The 18,085-nt window shown below is 42.2% G+C and overlaps 2 protein-coding genes across 5 annotated transcripts in view; one reads left to right on the forward strand and one right to left on the reverse strand.

Annotated features, from left to right (window-relative positions):
- The window catches only part of NPC1 (NPC intracellular cholesterol transporter 1), a 47,693-nt gene extending 37,968 nt beyond the window's left edge, over positions 1 to 9,725 (forward strand). For 3 of the 4 annotated variants that reach the window (XM_006920027.3, XM_025038553.1, XM_025038554.1), the window contains 11 exons: positions 582 to 709; positions 805 to 945; positions 2,001 to 2,090; positions 2,618 to 2,808; positions 3,144 to 3,259; positions 3,910 to 4,039; positions 5,414 to 5,614; positions 6,550 to 6,781; positions 7,505 to 7,618; positions 8,362 to 8,524; positions 9,160 to 9,673. In XM_006920027.3, coding sequence (XP_006920089.1) covers positions 582 to 709; positions 805 to 945; positions 2,001 to 2,090; positions 2,618 to 2,808; positions 3,144 to 3,259; positions 3,910 to 4,039; positions 5,414 to 5,614; positions 6,550 to 6,781; positions 7,505 to 7,618; positions 8,362 to 8,524; positions 9,160 to 9,242 — 1,589 coding nt within the window. In that variant the 3' untranslated portion in view covers positions 9,243 to 9,673. Of the gene's footprint in view, positions 1 to 581; positions 710 to 804; positions 946 to 2,000; positions 2,091 to 2,617; positions 2,809 to 3,143; positions 3,260 to 3,909; positions 4,040 to 5,413; positions 5,615 to 6,549; positions 6,782 to 7,504; positions 7,619 to 8,361; positions 8,525 to 9,159 lie in introns of all 4 variants that reach the window. The other variant, XM_006920028.3, reaches the window with a different exon arrangement.
- Positions 9,674 to 18,085, reverse strand: part of RMC1 (regulator of MON1-CCZ1) — a 19,177-nt gene continuing 10,765 nt past the window's right edge. The window contains exons 10-19 of the mRNA XM_015595692.2: positions 15,615 to 15,659; positions 15,306 to 15,359; positions 14,055 to 14,183; positions 13,413 to 13,519; positions 11,889 to 12,008; positions 11,481 to 11,558; positions 11,028 to 11,132; positions 10,864 to 10,932; positions 10,556 to 10,781; positions 9,674 to 9,836 (exon numbers count right to left, since the gene is read on the reverse strand). Of these exons, the coding sequence (XP_015451178.1) occupies positions 9,757 to 9,836; positions 10,556 to 10,781; positions 10,864 to 10,932; positions 11,028 to 11,132; positions 11,481 to 11,558; positions 11,889 to 12,008; positions 13,413 to 13,519; positions 14,055 to 14,183; positions 15,306 to 15,359; positions 15,615 to 15,659 (1,013 nt within the window). The 3' untranslated portion in view covers positions 9,674 to 9,756. The remainder of the gene's footprint in view (positions 9,837 to 10,555; positions 10,782 to 10,863; positions 10,933 to 11,027; positions 11,133 to 11,480; positions 11,559 to 11,888; positions 12,009 to 13,412; positions 13,520 to 14,054; positions 14,184 to 15,305; positions 15,360 to 15,614; positions 15,660 to 18,085) is intronic.

The following is an 18,085-nucleotide window of genomic DNA, read 5'->3' on the forward strand; positions in this document are numbered from 1 at the left end:
GGCCAAACAATGCATCTGGCCCATAGCCACCAGTTTTCAGTTTCTGTGTCTTTACCCTGTGCTTTTGACTTGGAGCACCTTCGTTTGATTGTAACTAAACTGGGAGACTGATGGCATTGCTATGATAGCAAATGGAAAATACTGTCTGTCCCTCTCTCAGAGTGAAGCACAGAAGGTACTATAAGAAATGGTCTATATTAATGGTTCTCAAATTTTAATGTGCATAGTTTTTTCGGGAGAGCCTGTTTAAATACACGAGAATTGAGTTTGAATTCTCACTGTCTTGATTAAGTAGGATGGGGCCGGGGCCCAGGAACCTACATTTTTAACTCCCCAAGTAGTTCTAATGCTGACACCATTTTGAAAAACACTGGGATTATAGACCCTTCTCCAGTTCTGGCGTGACATCCACAGACTTTTGCAGCATACCTTTGATGGGGAGAGTGGGGGACTTCTCATGGGTTTGGCCTGTTCTGGCTCCTTGTATTTATATGTACAGATGAATCTAAGACTCGTATAAATGGAAGTGATACGAGTCTACTATAAATGGAAGTGATGTGGCAGCTTTTCTCTCCCTGCAGGAGCATTGTCAATGATGCCAGCCGTTCACACTTTCTCTCTGTTTGCGGGAATGGCAGTCTTCATTGACTTCCTTCTTCAGATTACCTGTTTTGTGAGTCTCTTGGGGTTAGACATTAAGCGTCAAGAGGTAAGTTGTTATCAGAATTACAGTCTATTTCATTTGAGTCTGGTCTAGCTGAAGCAGCTAGAAAATGTGGCCTTTGTTTCTCTTTGTACCCTCAGAAAAACCGGCTAGACGTGCTTTGCTGTGTCAGAGGTGCGGAAGATGGAACAGGCATCCAGGCCTCAGAGAGCTGCTTGTTTCGTTTCTTCAAAAACTCCTATTCTCCACTTCTGCTTAAGGACTGGATGCGACCAATTGTGGTATGAACTAATCTGTGGTTTTGCATGTTTTTCTCCCCAAAACAGATTTGTCATAAGCCTTCTAAGAATAAGATAGCTTGGGGAGGAGATTCTGACATCTGTTACGCACATATACAAAAACATAAAAGCAAATAACGTACAAATACATAAAATGTTTTTCTAGCTAGCTTGTAGCATATAAGTAAGAGTTTTTGAGTTTTTATTTGGAAATAATTACAGATTCAAAGAAAGTTGCAAAGATAGCAGAGAGGACCCAGGCACCCCTCGCCCCACTTCCTCCTGTGGTCTTACATAATTGTAGTTCAGTATCAAAACCGGGAATTTGACTTTGGTGGAGTGTGTGTCTCTTTGGTCGAGAGCGCGTGACTTTGGTAGGGTGTATGTCATTTTGTCACATGTGTGGATTTGTGTAACCACCATGGCCATCAAGATCCATCACCACAACAGTCTCCCTCAGGCTGCACCTCTGTAGCGTTACCCACTGCCTTCCCCTCCCTATACCACCCTTTTTCCCTGGTCCTCAGCAACCACGCAAGAGCTTTTTATAACATGTATACTGGATGGAGCCAACAGTGATCACCTATCACTTCTCTACTAAAAGAACAAATATTAGTTTCTAATAATAGTAAAAGTAATAGCAGTACATAATATTTATTGAACACTCGATATCAGGTATTGTGCTAAATATTGGGTACTATGCTAAAATCTAGGTTATCCTTAGAGTTTTCTCATTTAGTCCACAAAACTATCAGATGTTATAAGCCTTATTTTTCTGTTTTATTGATGAGGAAAATAGAAACTAAGAAAAGTTAAGTGAATTTCCCAGGGTCATTCAGCTCATAAGGGAAGGAACCAAGATTTGAACCAAGATTTGACTCTAGATGCTGTGATCTCAGCCACTACCCTGTACTCCTTGCTTTCTTAGCATGTCATTTAAACTTCCTTTTCAGTTTAGAAAAGTCCTGTTTTATGTGTGTGTTTAAGATTTTATTTATGTTCTTTAGGTCATTATATCTCTAAGCAGTTGCTGTCTTATAACTCACTTTTCATTCCAGATAGCAGTATTCATGGGTGTTCTGTCATTCAGTATTGCAGTCCTGAACAAAGTAGAAATTGGATTGGATCAATCTCTTTCAGTGCCAGATGTAAGACGCCTTCTTTTTTATCTAATTCATTCCAGTGGTGAATACATTTTTCAAAACATGGGGGCATCTGAGTCTAGTTGCCCCTGAGATGAGCCACAGACCGCCCCCCGCTAGAGAGAGCTCTGCATATCAAGTGACCAGGCCCTGACCTCAAAGCCCTACTGACCCCGTGTTTCAGGCTAATGCCTGCTTCTAAAGGCAAGCACTCGCAGGATCTTTCATGTTATAAGAACTGCCACAAAGCTCTGCCAGTGTGACGTTGGCCTTCTGAACTCTCAGACAGCCCTCTGGGGCATAGCCACAGAATTCGAGCAGCCAGCCTTTTACCTTGTGAGGTGCCCTCCTCATAGTGGGACCAGCCAGGGGAGCACCTGGGCCCCGGGAGGGTGAGGTGGGGGGACTGGCTGTAGGGAATTCTGAATCTTGGCCGGGAACCTCCTGGTGCCCTTCTAATTCTTTGTCATCTCATCTCACGTAGACACTGTCAGTAGGTTCTCATTTTATCCCATCGTTGATCTCTCTTTCAGGACTCCTACGTGATGGATTATTTCAAGTCCTTCAGTCAGTACCTGCATGCAGGCCCACCCGTCTACTTTGTCCTGGAGGAAGGGCACAACTATACTTCTCTGGCAGGGCAGAACATGGTGTGCGGGGGCGTGGGCTGCAACAGCGACTCCCTGGTGCAGCAGATCTTCAACGCGGCCGAGCTGGAAAACTAGTCAGTGCCACCCCGTCTCCCTGCACTGCAGTGGCAGCAGCCAGGCAGGGCTCTCAGCCAGTCAATACCACCTGAAATTTCTCGCCGAAAACAGATTTTCCTTGAGATTTGTTTTTCAGGATGTATACTGAACCCCGCTTTACCTGAGTAAAACCTTTAAAGGACTAATTTACTACCTTATACTTTGAGGATTTTCCATGAAGTGCTAATTCAATCTGTCTTTTGACTGGTTAGCAGTATAAAGTCTGGAAAGGAAGTTAGGTTTCAAGAAAAAGGACTGAAACTAAAGACATTTTCCTTGTGGGACAAGTCAGTGATTTTTTTCTCCTCTTTAGTACCCGGATAGGCTTTGCTCCCTCATCCTGGATTGACGATTACTTTGATTGGATTAAGCCACAGTCTTCTTGCTGTAGAGTCTACAATGGCACTGACCAGTTCTGCAACGCTTCAGGTACTTTCATCTCCTTTTCCAAATCTTTCCCTTTTTTCTGAAAAATTTTAACAATGTAGTTTAAAACTCATTGCATTTCACCTCAGTGTATACCTACTTATATGCCAAAGCTGGGTCTCATTCCCTTTGTTGTCATCCCTTTCCTCAGTGTGAAGAGGGTTGTGTTATCCTTGTCTCTGACAGCCCCCCATGGGGCTGCAGGCTGAACAAGGTCTGAGTCCGGGGACCCTAGTTTTCAGAGCTTTCAGGTTGCTCATCTTTTCCCAATGACACCGATCGCCTCTCTTGATCTGGCCGTTGCTTCTCATAGGTGTGTTTTCCTTTGCCCTACGGTTTTGTAAGAGTGTCGAGGTTGTCATGGAATTTTCTTGATTAAAAACCTGGAAGCTCTGGGTTCTGATGATACTAACTGAGGTTGTCCTTAAAGCAGAAAACCTGCTTCAAGGAAGAAAATTTGCGCGGCCTCCCTAAGGTGAAGATGGTATCTCAGATTTATTAGACCATGAAAATCACATGCGTTGGAAGCTTTTGGATAAGGAAAAAGATTCAGGGAAATAATTCCCCTCATTATCAATATTTTTAAATGTTTTCAAGTGACACCTGGAGACCCATTTCTCTCACCTTGGCTCCTTCCCGCTTGTTTCTGCTAGTGGCTGACCCTACCTGCATCCGCTGCAGGCCTCTGACTCCCGAGGGCAAACAGAGGCCTCAGGGTGGAGACTTCATGAGATTCCTGCCCATGTTCCTTTCTGATAACCCGAATCCCAAGTGTGGCAAAGGGTAAGTGCCACTGAGCCCTTCAGGTGCATGCCCACTTTCCCTTTAATTTGCACTGGAACACTAGGAAAGAGCTGGGGTATAGAAACAGTTGTGGGAAAGATCTTCTTTACCCGCTTCCTACCCGCTTCCTACCCTGTTCCGATTCTTCTGTGAAAGCAAAGAAATCTCTCAAACAGCTCTATAGAAAACTTGTTATTTTCACTTGATTTCATCCTGGCTTGAGCAGTCATTTCTTACACTTTTCTGTACGTCCGGGTCCTCCTGGCTGTTTGAATGGATAGAGTCCTGTGCAGGTTACTAGTGGGGTGGAGGGGGAGGAGGAACACATGGCATTTCAGAAGGTGAGAGGAGCTGTTCGGTTGTATCCATGGGCATATGGGACAACATCTCAGCTTTGGTGATATCATCCTAGATTAAGGTTTAGATTGGTTTAGCCCCACTGTGCTTCTTGCCAGCTTGTCCATATATGAGACTATGGGCTTTCTTTCAACCAGGCAGCCAGTTACCCATGGAAACAGGATATTTGGCCCAGAATGACCAGAAGTCTGGGGTGGGGTAATTTGGAAGCTTTTATAGGAGAAAAATGAGTGTTCACGTGTATGTTAGGTAAACCCTGGACATCCCTGTTTTTCATAAGAATCCATAATTTGACCAGAGTCCCATCATATATTAGTCATAAAAATCGTGTCTGCGTTTTGAGACCTATACTAAGTACTATGAGAAGACTATCCCTAAAAATAAAATAAGAACAAATTTTGCACCTTGGTCTACTTGCAGGCTGAATGCTTTGGCCTACATAAAACAAATGCAAGTGAATTCAGCTTTTATGAAGGCAATAGCCACCACTTTCAGGCAGCCTCCTACGTGCCAGTATCATGCCAGGCACCTCCTTGACACTTTTTCACTTACTCATCACACAGCCCTGAGAGTAGGTGGTGGTACACCCATTCGCAGAAGATGACGCTGCAGCCCAAATCCAGTAACTTTGTCCAGGGTTCCGCTGCCGATACGTGGCAGGGCTGAGGCCGATCTCATGGCTGTCTCACTCCAGGACCCTTGCCCTTCTCCACCTCCTGTTACACAACATTGCTGAGCAAACTCTGTATGAAAGCACGTTGGGGAGCAAGGCTGGATATAGAAACAATAGCAGCTATGCACCAAAGAAACCAAAAACAGTAAAGAAAAGCCAGCGTGGGTGAGAATAAGCTAAAACCTTCATCGTTCCCTTTTAGAGAGCCTTCTCTATCCCAGATATTTAGAGCTGGGTCTGACCTCCGAGTCCAGGGTCAGATGATTTCACTTAGCCTTGAGTGCTCAGATTCTGCAAGTTTATGCAAGGCATGATTTTCTGACACCAACGAGTCTTCATCTCAGGGGACATGCTGCTTATGGGTCAGCAGTTAACATCCTTGGTAATGACACGAGTGTCGGAGCCACGTACTTCATGACCTACCACACCGTGCTTCAGACCTCTGCTGACTTTATTGACGCCATGAGAAAAGCTCGCCTCATCGCTGCTAACATCACCAAAACCATGAGCCAGGAAGGAAGTAACCACCATGTATTCCCATACAGGTAAGTGTAAATTGTACAAAGGAGGGTGTCCTAGGGAAGGGCCCACACCCTGGGACTCCCTAGATGGATGCTGAGGCTTGGCTTTCGTTCTGCCATCTTCATCATGAGCACAAGCCAGGTATGTCCAGGGAGATGGCACCTAGTGAGGGGAGCCAGAATCTGGAGCACCTATTGAGGTCTGAGTGCTAGAAACAAAACATTTGGTCTCCGGGCTGGAGCTCACTGTGAAAGACACCCACTGTGGAATAGCACAAGGGAGGTTGCCTGGAGACCTGGCTTCACCGAGTGTAGCTGAGTGGACGTCCCTGACTGCTGATTAGTTGAGACAGTGCCTTTACGGAGATTTTTCTTTTTTGATTTTTTTCCTTGATAAAAAGAAATTACACATGAAATACTCAATTTGTAAAATACAGAAAAGTAGAATAAATAAATGTTTTTTTTCCTCACCCCTGTGATCTTGCATAAAGGAGTCTTGACCTGTTCTTGGCAGGGGGACAGCCTGTGGTTCTGTGGGAGAAGTTCTCAGAGTGGGTGTCCTAATTCCTGGGAAGAGCTTGTTAACTTTACAAAATTCTCAGGTCCTGCACAGACCCCACTTGGCCTGAGGTAATTCTGGGAATAGATCAGGACTTGTTTTCCCAAAATACCGTGGTATATTCTTTGTAAATGCCTATAATAAAGTATAATAGATTGGGATTATGAACAAAAACTTTATATAAAATACACAGTTTGGATCATTTATTAGGCCCTTTGGTGTCAGTGGTCAATCAGAAGTCCAGTTGAATTACTGTAGATGAGTCTTGTAAAAAACAGGTTTTCTGCAAGTGTGTCTCTAAAAGTACTCTTACAGTTTTGCAGTAGTGGCAGGATAAAAAGTAGAGCTTCTAGATAGAAGTGAGAACGGACTATAATGAAATCTTTTCCCTTCTCTCTAGTGTGTTCTATGTCTTTTACGAACAGTACCTGACTATTATCGATGACACGATCTTTAACCTCTGCGTGTCCCTGGGAGCGATCTTTCTGGTGACTGTGGTTCTCCTGGGCTGTGAGCTGTGGTCTGCAGTGATCATGTGTGTCACCATCGCCATGATCTTAGTCGACATGTTTGGCATCATGTGGCTGTGGGGCATCAGTCTGAATGCAGTTTCCTTGGTCAACTTGGTTATGGTGAGTCCTGGTCCACTCAGTTTGTCCCAAACTCCTGCCACTTATGTGAATTGTTTCTCGGGGTAAAAGACCAAGTTCAGAGGGACTGAGGACTAGGTGGAGTTGGGACTGGATAATACAACAGTGAAAACATCATTTTATGATTTAACTTGGATATTTTGCCTGAAATGTTTGTAAAAACATTTAGCCTTTCACAACAAGGTATTATTCACTTTTTATTTAGAAAAAAATGCCCCATCCCGGATGGGATTCTCTGATCAGTACTTTTTGCTTCCCATACAATTGCCAGCTACTTTTAATAGTCTTGAAGATGTGAGCATTCGATAAGGTATTAATGGAAATAGAAACAGTGCATCTGTACTTCAGATATGAACACTGCTTCAGGTGGAAGGGCAGTGAGGCCCAACTAAAGAAATGGTGACAGTGACAGTGTGCTGGCTCAGTAGACAGTGGGGGTAACCTTAAGAGGTTGCAGCAGCTTTCCCGGATAAAGGCACATCTGTACAAACTGAAGCATTGGATGTTGTGTCTAAAGTGTTCCACAAGTTCCTGGTGCATTTAAGTTGAGGTGATGGGGGCTTTACAGTACACATCAAAGGGGATTCTTAGGGCACTTCTACTACCCAGGGTGCCCTGGTAACCACAGATTCTGGAAAAGGGGGGGTGGCTGCTTATAACTTCCAACTAGGGAGGACCGACTGTAATGGTAGCGCTGTATTTCAGAGCTGTGGCATTTCCGTGGAGTTCTGCAGCCACATAACGAGAGCATTCACAGTGAGTGCGAAGGGAAGCCGTGTGGAACGGGCAGAAGAGGCACTCTCTCACATGGGCAGTTCTGTAAGTAACTTGGGCAGAAATTTCAGTGTACAGGGCCCAGCTCCACGAGTGTTTCTCAGAAGGACCTTTAAAATTCAATAGGGAAAACAATTTGGATCTTTTACTTAGCAGCAGCTCCTATGGATAACAGGTTTTCAGGCCATTCATGAAATAGGTATATCCTAAACTCTTTAGAACTGTTCCTTTTGGTGACTCCTGCTGTAGGCGGCAGTATGGCTGAAGCAGGAAGAGAACAGAGAAGTTGGATTTAAGCGAGCCAGCTTTTTCCATTTAAAACACAGGCCAACCGTATTGCAAAAACTAGGGAGCTGCCACACTCAGCCCAGTGAGCAATCTGTGGTCATCTGGAGAGTCTCCTTGTTCAACTCTATATCCTGGTTTAGCCTATCAACCAATCACTTTACCACTAAAGAAAACAGTATTAGAGAGTAACAACTAGAACTTTTTCAAATAAAATTTTAGATACTTAAAATTCTCATCTAAGAATATATATAATCTCAGTTTAGAGACAGAATAGTGTCTATGCAGAATACATAGCTTTTATCCTTATAAAGCTTTTGTTTCAGGCTCACAAGCAGCAAGTGAAACAGTTTTAGGTGGAACATACTGCCCCTTATCGTTAACTCTGAAAGCTGAGGTTCAGTCCCTGTGAATTTTGACCTTGACTATTAAATCTCTGTATTAGGAAGTGTTCAATTATAACAAGTTGATAAAAGTGGTTTCTACTACCGTCTCTCTTTTAGGTATTCAGTGGAATCACACTTACAAAGTTTGGAGGGATTGTGGTATTGGCCTTTGCCAAATCTCAAATTTTCCAGATATTTTACTTCAGGATGTATTTAGCTATGGTCTTGCTGGGAGCCAGTCATGGATTAATATTCCTCCCTGTCTTACTCAGTTATATAGGTAAGAGTTCTAATTTTTAAACATGTGGGATGACTAAAGAATTGATATCTTGAAGCATTCTTTTGAAGTATTTGAACTTATATTAATGGTCATTTGATAAATATTACTGAGTAAAAAAATTTCTGAGAAAATATCCTACCCAGGGGCTTCAGTTGTTCAAACCACTTAATGAGTAAGCTGCTAATACTTTTTCTGGAGGCCTGACTTGTCTGCTGAACAAGGCACTGAAGTCCAACCGTGAATGAGTCTGTCAGTAACCCAGGTGGCTTCTTTGCTGAGATGCATGCCGTTGAGTGACTTGACAGCCGGGTCACAACTCAGCAGTGCTATAGAACAGCTTTTCCTTCCCTGATTCACTGTTCTAGCAAAACACTGCCTCTGCTACTCATCTCCTGATGAGACTATCCATATGATCTTTTTTGGCCATTTCAGCTTTCATAAGACTTACAGTTAAAAGGAGAATAGTACTAATTTGATTTATATTTTGTAACTAAGTTGAAGCACTGAAATCGAGAAAATGAGGGGTTTGGCTTTTTTTAATCTTGGGGATGGAAAAGGTGGTTCTGTTATAGTACAAACTATCCCCTTTTCTCCTGAAGAAACAATATAAAATTTATTCTTTTTATCCCTCACAGGACCATCAATAAATAAAGCCAAAAGTTTGGCTACTCAAGAGCGATATCAAGGTACAGAGAGAGAACGACTCCTCAATTTCTAACCCTTTACAGAGTTTGGAGACTTTCAACTGTCTACGGGTCAGTCAGTTCACCACTGGACAGTAGCTGCATTGCCAAGGCTAAGTTGAACAGTTGGTGTTATCAGACTTCAAGTGGTTTTAACAGCAGCAGCTTTGGCCGTAGTGCTTTTAAACTCAGGAATGCAAATCCGACTTGTGAAGCAGTATTACTAAATCTGAAGGCAACCCTAGGACACTCTAAGCATCTTCCAGTTCTCCAGGAATGAAATCTAATTTTTCAGCAAGCGGAAGTTTGACACTAGGATGGTTATGAATGTGACCTGCTCACTGACATTTTTAAAAGGCCAATCAATGCAGCATTTCTCCTTTTTTTAGGAGTAAGCCTTCACACAAGTTCTAAACCATATTTTTAGTAAAATTTCGGAATGTTGCAAATATACTTTATTATAACATTTTGTAGTTTAAAGAGCTTTATTAATGCAATAAATTAACTTTGTACACATTTTTATATATATAAAAAAACTAGCAAGTGATTTCAGAACGTTGGAGGCTTCATTAGAGCTTGGTCTCCAAAAACTTGTTTGAAAAAAGCAACATGTTCTTCACAGTGTTCTCCTATAAAGGAAAATAGATTTAATCTCTTACATGTGGCACAAAGAGAAGAGAAGAAGAGGATGAACACTTTGCAGCTCATAGTTTTATATACTGGGTTTTAACTTATTTTTTTCATAAAATACTGTGTTTTCCTAAGCTTTCGAATTGTCCTATTTGCACAGCTCATTCCATTATAGAACCATCTGCTCTGAGAAACAAGCAGAGAAGCTAACCTGTCATGGTACTATCTTACCACTGTATACTGATTAAGCTAGAAAAAGTTATGTTCCTTCCCCATCCTAAGGAAGAAGATGCCTTAGGTATCATAATTTTGGAGATAAGAATGATTTGTCAATGTTCCCTGCCTAGAACTGAAACAGTAAGCCCCAGGCCATTTAAAACCCTTAGCCACCAGTTCCTGTTCTGTTCTTGATTCTTCAGAAAAGGACATTCCAAAAACAGGTGTCAGACATATGAGCTGTGTTCAGACTTCCTGAATTGGGCCCTGAATATGTCTCTCTTCCCCAAACACACCAAGTTCCAGAGCATAATTTAGGTCTACTAGCATAGCGAATTCACTTGTACTACTAGTAATGGGCTAAGGATTTGGTGGGCTGTTAAGACATTTTGTTTTTTAAAAACTAACTCGGGAGTTCTGACCAAAAGGCTTCTTGCTGCCAGTGTTCTCTTGCTACTGAGTCTGGTCACCCCAGATCTTTTCACTGCTACTGTATTCTCACCTGGTGTGAAATTAGGGTTCCCTCGCAAACGCTGGTTTCGCTGCTCAAAAAACCGGAATATGGTATAGAAAAGCATGTTGTCTTCAGTCTGCTTTGCAGCATCTAAAAATTTTCGTGCAGAAATGTTGTCATGGCCACCAATGCCCCGGATAAACCTTAAGGCAGCTAACACTTGGTGTTTGGAAAGAAGAACTTCTACTATTTCATCATTTGCCGTTGAAAGTCGCTAGAAAGAGAAAAGTCCAGATAAATGCAAGAAACAAGAACAGACTTTTACTCAGTTTAAAAAACTCTGATGTATCAGTTACCTTCAACATATCCAGAGACAGCTGATGAGCAGGAGGATAAAAACTTTCTAGGGATAATAGCAGACAAGCCTGAAAAACGAATTTTCAGACTATTCAGCATAAGATGTGGAAAGGTTAAATTTTAAGTTTCTAATCACGAAAAGCAAATATCTGGCGATACAGACCAAAGGCTTTGAGTCACTGAGGACATGATACTGCAGGAACTGATGCAGCATGTAGAAGAGGTTGTGCTGGACAAGCGTCTTGATGACAAGTTCATGTAAGTAATGCTGAGGACAAAAACAGAAGGGAAGACGTTGCCAAACCGGTCAACTACAGCAGACGCAAGGTTAGGTTTGTCGAGGGCTGCAGCTATTCTAATTGATGAGTAAAAGTGTCCATTATTAAGAGAAGTGGGTTCAGTGTGCAGGTGAAAGGACCCAACTTGATACGAGACTACTCATTCTAAGAACAACATGGTAATGTCTGAAATGTCACTCAGAATTCTGAGTCAGGCACGCAGACACTTTTACCATATAAAAAGAGTCATCTTAGGTAAGATATTGACAGTACTGTGATTTTAAAAAAATATTCCTTGTTCCTCTAACTTGAAGCCGCCAATGCTGATTGGAAGGTACCTGTACTGGAATTTGAAACTGGTTAAGAGAGCGAATATATTCCATCAGTACGGCTATCACGAATTTATGAGGCATCTCCTATGGAGAAAACAAAAATAATCTTAGAAACATCGCAGAGTTGCAAAGGAAGCGACATGTACACTCCTCATTATCTCCCCACCTTGTTTCCATATGAAACCGGCCCAGTGCTCTATTTCGCTGGTTTTGCACAAATCCCTCTAGAACCTCCCCCATTGATGGTCATGTTTAGGCCTGAATATTAGAAGCCAAACTAGTAGCACTAGGTCTTCGCCAAAGATCCAGTTATTCGAATCACACTGAGTTCTACTAGTTGTCCTCAGTTCCCTTCAAATAGATCTTTGTCTTGAGAATCCTTAGTCCTGAAGCACCTGATAAGCTGTCACCTACCTTCTTTTCTGTGAATGCCGACAGGACATGGGTGTACATGTCAGACTGGTCGATCACAGCTTGGGTCCGCACCGGCCTTTTGAGAAGTGGACTGCTCCGGCTTTGCCCTGCTTCTACTGCCTAAGCAAGAAATTACAAGTGGGATCTTAATCTTCTTCTAGGTAATAGTGTGTTTGCAGTTAATCCAACAAGACTGAATTCCTAGATGCTATGAAGCTCAACTCTGAGAAGGGCAATACACTTAATTCACTACTTGGAAAAAACTATTTTTCCTTTGCTCTAGAAAGTCAGCTGGTCATCTTGAAAATAGACTAATGTTCATGGTGGATGGAACTAAAAAAAACATGTCACAATTTTCTCTTAAGGGACATCACACTGTTTTCAACTTCTTAAAACAGCTCCCTATCTAATTTCCTTAACCATAGACTATCTGACCTTTGTTATTTAATAAAAATAGAATGGCTTGCTGCATCTTTGTTTGATGAAGCCCTGATCTTTAAGTGAATGCTTCATGTAATGAGTCTACATCTAGATTTTTAAATGGTAAGCAAGGCTCTCGAAATATTATATGGGAAAACTGAGGGGATCTTGACTACCTCAACCTAACTTAAAGAAGGTGAGATCAATGCAGATTCTGCAAGAGCTGTGGCAGGTAGCCTGAGAACCCCCATTTCTAAGTGCCAGGTGCTCTAATGTTACACGTGGTTGACCACACTCTTGACTAGCAAAGGTTTATGAAGTCTAGGAGCCACAGAGCAGGGATGCATAGAAATTGCCATTTAAGATCAGACCTGATTCCCACAGCCCAGTGTACTAGCAGCAGGACCAAGAGAAGGATCCAGAAGAGCTCAGCCCTGCCCTCTCCCCCATGTCTGACAGGACAGGGACCCGCTGACCCTTCAGCAGCCCACATCAGTCCTGTTATCCTTGAGTAGCTAAAAGTCAGTGTAGTTCTGGGTTTTTTAATTGTTTAGGACTAATGAGATTGTTTAAGTGAAATCATTCATTCCACTTGTCCTAAACTTTTCTCACTTCAGAGCACATGATACACTAACGGCATAGCAGAATCTGGTAATAAGCCATGTTAATTTTGTCCAGCCCTTCACAGCATTTGAGCCTACTATATGAAAGGCACGGTGCTAATATTTAATCATCATTAACAGAATACTGACTAAAAAGACATGGCAAAATTATTATATTTCTAATTAAAATCAGACTCTGGCTTGGCAGAAACATGTATAAAATAATGCAAAGCAGAGACCAATTTTATAACACAGAGTAAGACCAAGGATCGCTATCTGTATGTAAGATCAAATGTATTTTAAAAAAGGTGAAGGCATTAAGCGAGACAGCCTCAAGCTAATGGGATGCAGGGATTCTGAAATTACTGCTCCTTCACTATAGCCACCTTGCCCTCTGGCACGGAGCAAAGTGCAGTGACATCATTCTATTAGGACCTTGCATTATAATTACTTAGAAATATACAGGGGTGGAAGAGCCCTCATCATGGTTCATATAACTTACCATCGTGTAACTCTGCTCAGCGTCCAGGTACTTTTTATACTCATGATTGAGTTTGTCAAAAACAGTGGCTATCACAGGAAGTGTTGCTCTGTCTGACTCACTCAACACTGGAAAGAATCAATGTTCACACAGGTCAACCAACTTCATGTCAGGTTCAGAACATGTTGCTATGATAGAAAAACTAATCTCCAAGGGTTAGCAGTGCCAACATACCTTTAAAGGGCATTCAGAGAAATGATCTAGCTTAGAGACCTAAAGCCTACAACTCACAAGCCCTTTCTCATTACTGGAGAGAGACAGTGATGGCAGATACAAGTAGAAGATTCTCAGAGTAGATATGCAGTGATCTGGATTCTGAAAAATGTTTGTTCCGAAGCCAGGGATAGTAGCTCCGGACCCTCATGTGCGTTCAGGCTTGCTTTCACCTGGAACCATCCTATTTAGTTTTCTCTACCAAAGTCTCTACAAAGCATTTTTATGTTCAGTAGCCTTTCCAGGAGCTTAAATAATCCATCCATCAAGAGGAATAGGGCTACAGGCTACAGACAAGGAGTGAAAAGGTGGCCCAGCTCCCAATAAAAGGTGCTGGACACCACAGGCCTAACACAGAATCAGACCTATGCAAAGGATTCACCCACTTACTCTGCGAACAGACAGACAGGATGACCATCTTGCATTCCTTTCTCTGGAGGAGAAAGTCCATCAGTCTTCCTTTATCTGGCAAGAGGTTTACTATGGGTTGAAGTTTCACTTGGAGGTTCCAGAGGTAACCTGGATTTAAGAGGTAACAAATTTAATAGTATGAGGCATACCGGAACAAAAGCCCAAAAGGTGGTTCCCCTAAGGATTCGTGGGGTAAAGCACTGTTAAAGGCTTTTTCCTACAAACCAAAGCACACTCTAGGACACTCGGGAAATGCCTGACAATAGGATAGCCAGCCAGACTACTGCATGCCAGGTTGACTCCTTACAGCAAAACAACCTGTTAGGAGGTAGAGCTGTGGTGTAGCTCCCTAACTATAGGGGCAACAAGCTCTTTGAATCAGCTCAGAGCAGGTCCTTCCCCACACCTAGCCCCTTTTAACTCTGAAAGTAGAAAAAGACGTTAACACGTGGCATTAACTTTGATCCTGTGCTCTGGTTTTTTCTGCATTGGCTCATTAGTCAAAGATAATGCTAAAGGAATTTCATAATTCATCCATTCATCAATCCACGAACTTCCTGAACACCCACAATACCAGCTGGCAGGCAGAGCCTCTCAGTTCTGCCACGGCTAATAGGCTAATACAAAGCTAGTACCATTCTGGATGAACAGAAGTAAATTCATTACACAGTGGACACCGCCCCGGGGTGTTAGGGCTAATTCTCTTCTTAAGAATCCCAGTGGGCAAGACATGAAAATACAGATGACTAAAGACTAATGTAGAAAGTACTCAATAGAAAAAATACAAGGTGTGACAAGATTACCAAGGAAAAGACAACACCCCAAGGAAGGCTTCCCCAGCACCGTGAGAAACAGGAGTGCACCCACAGGCATAGAGAACAGAAAGGGGTGCGAGCACATGTGAGCATGATGGTGGGAGGTAACAGAGCAGGGAGGGAGGGCCCTGCACACCATGCTGTGGGGTCTGGCTTTTCAGAAAGGACAGATATTAAAGGGTTTAAAGCAGGGGAATGGCCATTCTTAGCTGTTTTAATTATAAAAAATAATATAGGCTCATGATAAAATAGACACATAGTAGAGAACAGAATATAAAGTGAGAAATAATCCCATTTCCGGGTTGAAGGGAGAGGTCATTTCTCATTCACTTTGAAACTGTCACTGGCTACTACTGTCATCCAAAGTCAACAAGCACTATTTTCTCTAACATGACGGTCGTCCCCTCTGACTCACCTTGGCTTGCACTGATAATGATGTCAGGTTGAAAGACAATCCAGGATGAAGAATCTACATGTTATAGGAAATTCTAAACCAGAAGAGATAAAAACAAAAGACAAACCTAGCTCGGATTAGCCCTTGGCCCTGCCGTTTGCTAAGGCTACTGTAAATGCCCGCCCCTCCATAGTAAGAAACTCCCCACGGTGGTTCCTGAGCCTTTACTCCGGCTGATGAGAGCGGAGCTGCAGGACCTTCTTAGACACAAAGGTAAAGAGGGTAACAGCTTCCGTCTGTGCACAGTGCCAATGCCTTTGTAAAGGATACAGAGTTTACATGGGACAGGAGACTGGCTGGTCACAGGAGCAGGACCTACAAATGGAGAAAACACAAGTCTGCAAAGACTGATGATGCAACCAGAAAATGCTGCCAATACTAGTACTTAAGATGTAAAATTTATTACTTTTAAAGCCTTCAGTAAATGTTTATTCAACTGTAGTGAAACAAGGAAGAAGTAAATTGTCATGTCCCACTTATAATACGTAGAGAAAGGAGGAGGGAAGTCGAGACCCAGACAAGAAAATGTGTACCCCAGAAGGGGAAAGAATGTCAATGCTTCATACAGTGTTTTTTTTAATAACCAAAGATGACTCATCATCATTTACACATGCACATTAAAGAACTGGATGATTCAAAATCAAATACTCGGATAATTCACTGAAAATATTTCAAATACAAGTGCTTTGTTGTTTAATTATCTAACCAATTAATTAGTTTAATTCTCCACTACAGAGTGGGAGGTCCAGGCACAGCGATCTCACCTGGGTGGGAAGCAGATCTCAAAAATACCTCACATGACAGAGACTTATAACTACCAGTTACACTGGTCATGTGTCAGGCAGGCAGCCCACAACGAACTTGAGAAATGTAGCCCTAAAAACTAATACGCGATTCTCAGTTTTGTTGCAATTACCCAGGCACAATCAGAAGGCAGGTTTTAATCAGCCGGTTAAAAAGGTGGTAATTTTGAACAGATTTCTCCTCACCCCCAAAAGAGGAAAGGGCCCCATCAAAGAAGCTAAAGTGGACAACACTTGTATTTGGAACCTAAGAATAAAGGTCTTATGTGTTGGCCTCAAAGCTGACTGCCCATCACCTTGACTTAAATGCAGGTGAGAACCAGGTGGCTCTGGTTAAAGCCCCCGAGGTGATCCTAATCAGTGAGAACCACTGGGAGAAGAGACCAAAAACAGGATGAATGAGGGCCGCTGGCTCTCCCCAAAGTTGCTGGTTTCAGCTTTCAAAAGAGCCCAATCAGCTGTTCTGAAATACACATCTTATGGCGGCAAAGGGTAGGCAGGATACAGAGATGCTACGAGCCTGCAAAAGGCTTACAATCTAGCAGGACAAACAAAACAAAACGCATTAACCCTGAAAAATGCTTTACCAACCCACAGTCCAGAAACCCTAGAATTCAATGGACCCTTGAAATCTTATTAATCTTAGTCTTGGCTATTGTTTAGACCATACCTGGCATCAGCTTTATTATAACTAGCCAATTAGAACCTGATTGCCTCTAACTAGTCCTACTAAGTAACTGGAAGAGAGCTGAGTTTTAAATGTTTAAAAGTTGTTTTTCCCCAAATTCACCAACAGTTAACCTGCGTTCCAAGTGAATAGCAGATACACAATAAATCATTTGACACAACCTATGATTTTACAGTTACTTCCAAGATATTACAGTTTCTTTTCCCAAGTCTCCCAGGAGAAAAGGGAGTCTAGAGGCGGAGAGCAATTCACAGGGGAGAACAGATCAAGGGGTAAAGCAAGTCTAATGGAGGGAAAGCAAGTGGTAATCATTCTGCTGGTGGAGGGCCTTGCCTTCAATTTATAAAAAATGCAACACCTGTGAAGCACAATAAAGCCAAGTACAATAAAACTAGGTATGCCTGTAATGCTAACATTATCCAGGGAAAAGAAAAAAAGCTGGAAAAAAACACAGAGGGCCAAAAGACCAATCCAAATGTGAGAACTACTTCCTTCCTTCCAAACTCTGCCAGTTAGTAAGCTTCTGGCTGATCCTCCAAGACTAGAAAGGTGGGCCAGAGGTGGTGTTCTTGCTGAACTATCAGCTGTAGCCTAATCTGGGTCTTCTACGGCAGGTACAAGGACATCTTGACTGCAAACTGGGCCGAACCACCAATGCTGACAGGTAGTCCTTTTAATAAGAAGACATTGCTACTGGAGTTCCAAATGTGAACCTTTCATGGTTTACACAGATACTTCAATTAGCTTGGCCTGTACTCCAGTCTTCTTTGAGAGCTGAAATTGATTACAGCGGGAAAAGGCAAAAGGAACCAGACGGTTTCTTTCCCTTTCACTGAAATCCTGATCTCTCTTCTCAAACTTCCTACTTCTGTTTCTCTTCAGGTAGGAGGATTAATCTAGAACAACCAGAGACCCACAGTCTTAAGTACTTACTGTGACCATCAGTCAGGAAAGAATACACTATCATAACCATGATACAGAATGTGAGAAAGATAAGAAAAAGTGATCCCAGATTAAAAGAATAGCCATAAGCAGCCAAATTTAATCTTAGGGTTACAGAGCACAGGCAATCAGAAAATGTAAAGAGTTTATCCAACATTTAAAAATCTTTCAGCTCAACACTCCATTTTAAAGCTCAGAGAATAAAAATCATTCTATTTTTTATAAATGGAGGACAATCCATTTATTTTATAAAATACTTTTCACAATGCAATTGGAACTGAAAAAATCAGTTTAAAAAAAAAAAGGGC

This window comes from Pteropus alecto, unplaced genomic scaffold, assembly GCF_000325575.1.
Source record: "Pteropus alecto unplaced genomic scaffold, ASM32557v1 scaffold146, whole genome shotgun sequence".
In the NCBI taxonomy this organism is placed as follows: Eukaryota; Metazoa; Chordata; class Mammalia; order Chiroptera; family Pteropodidae; genus Pteropus; species Pteropus alecto.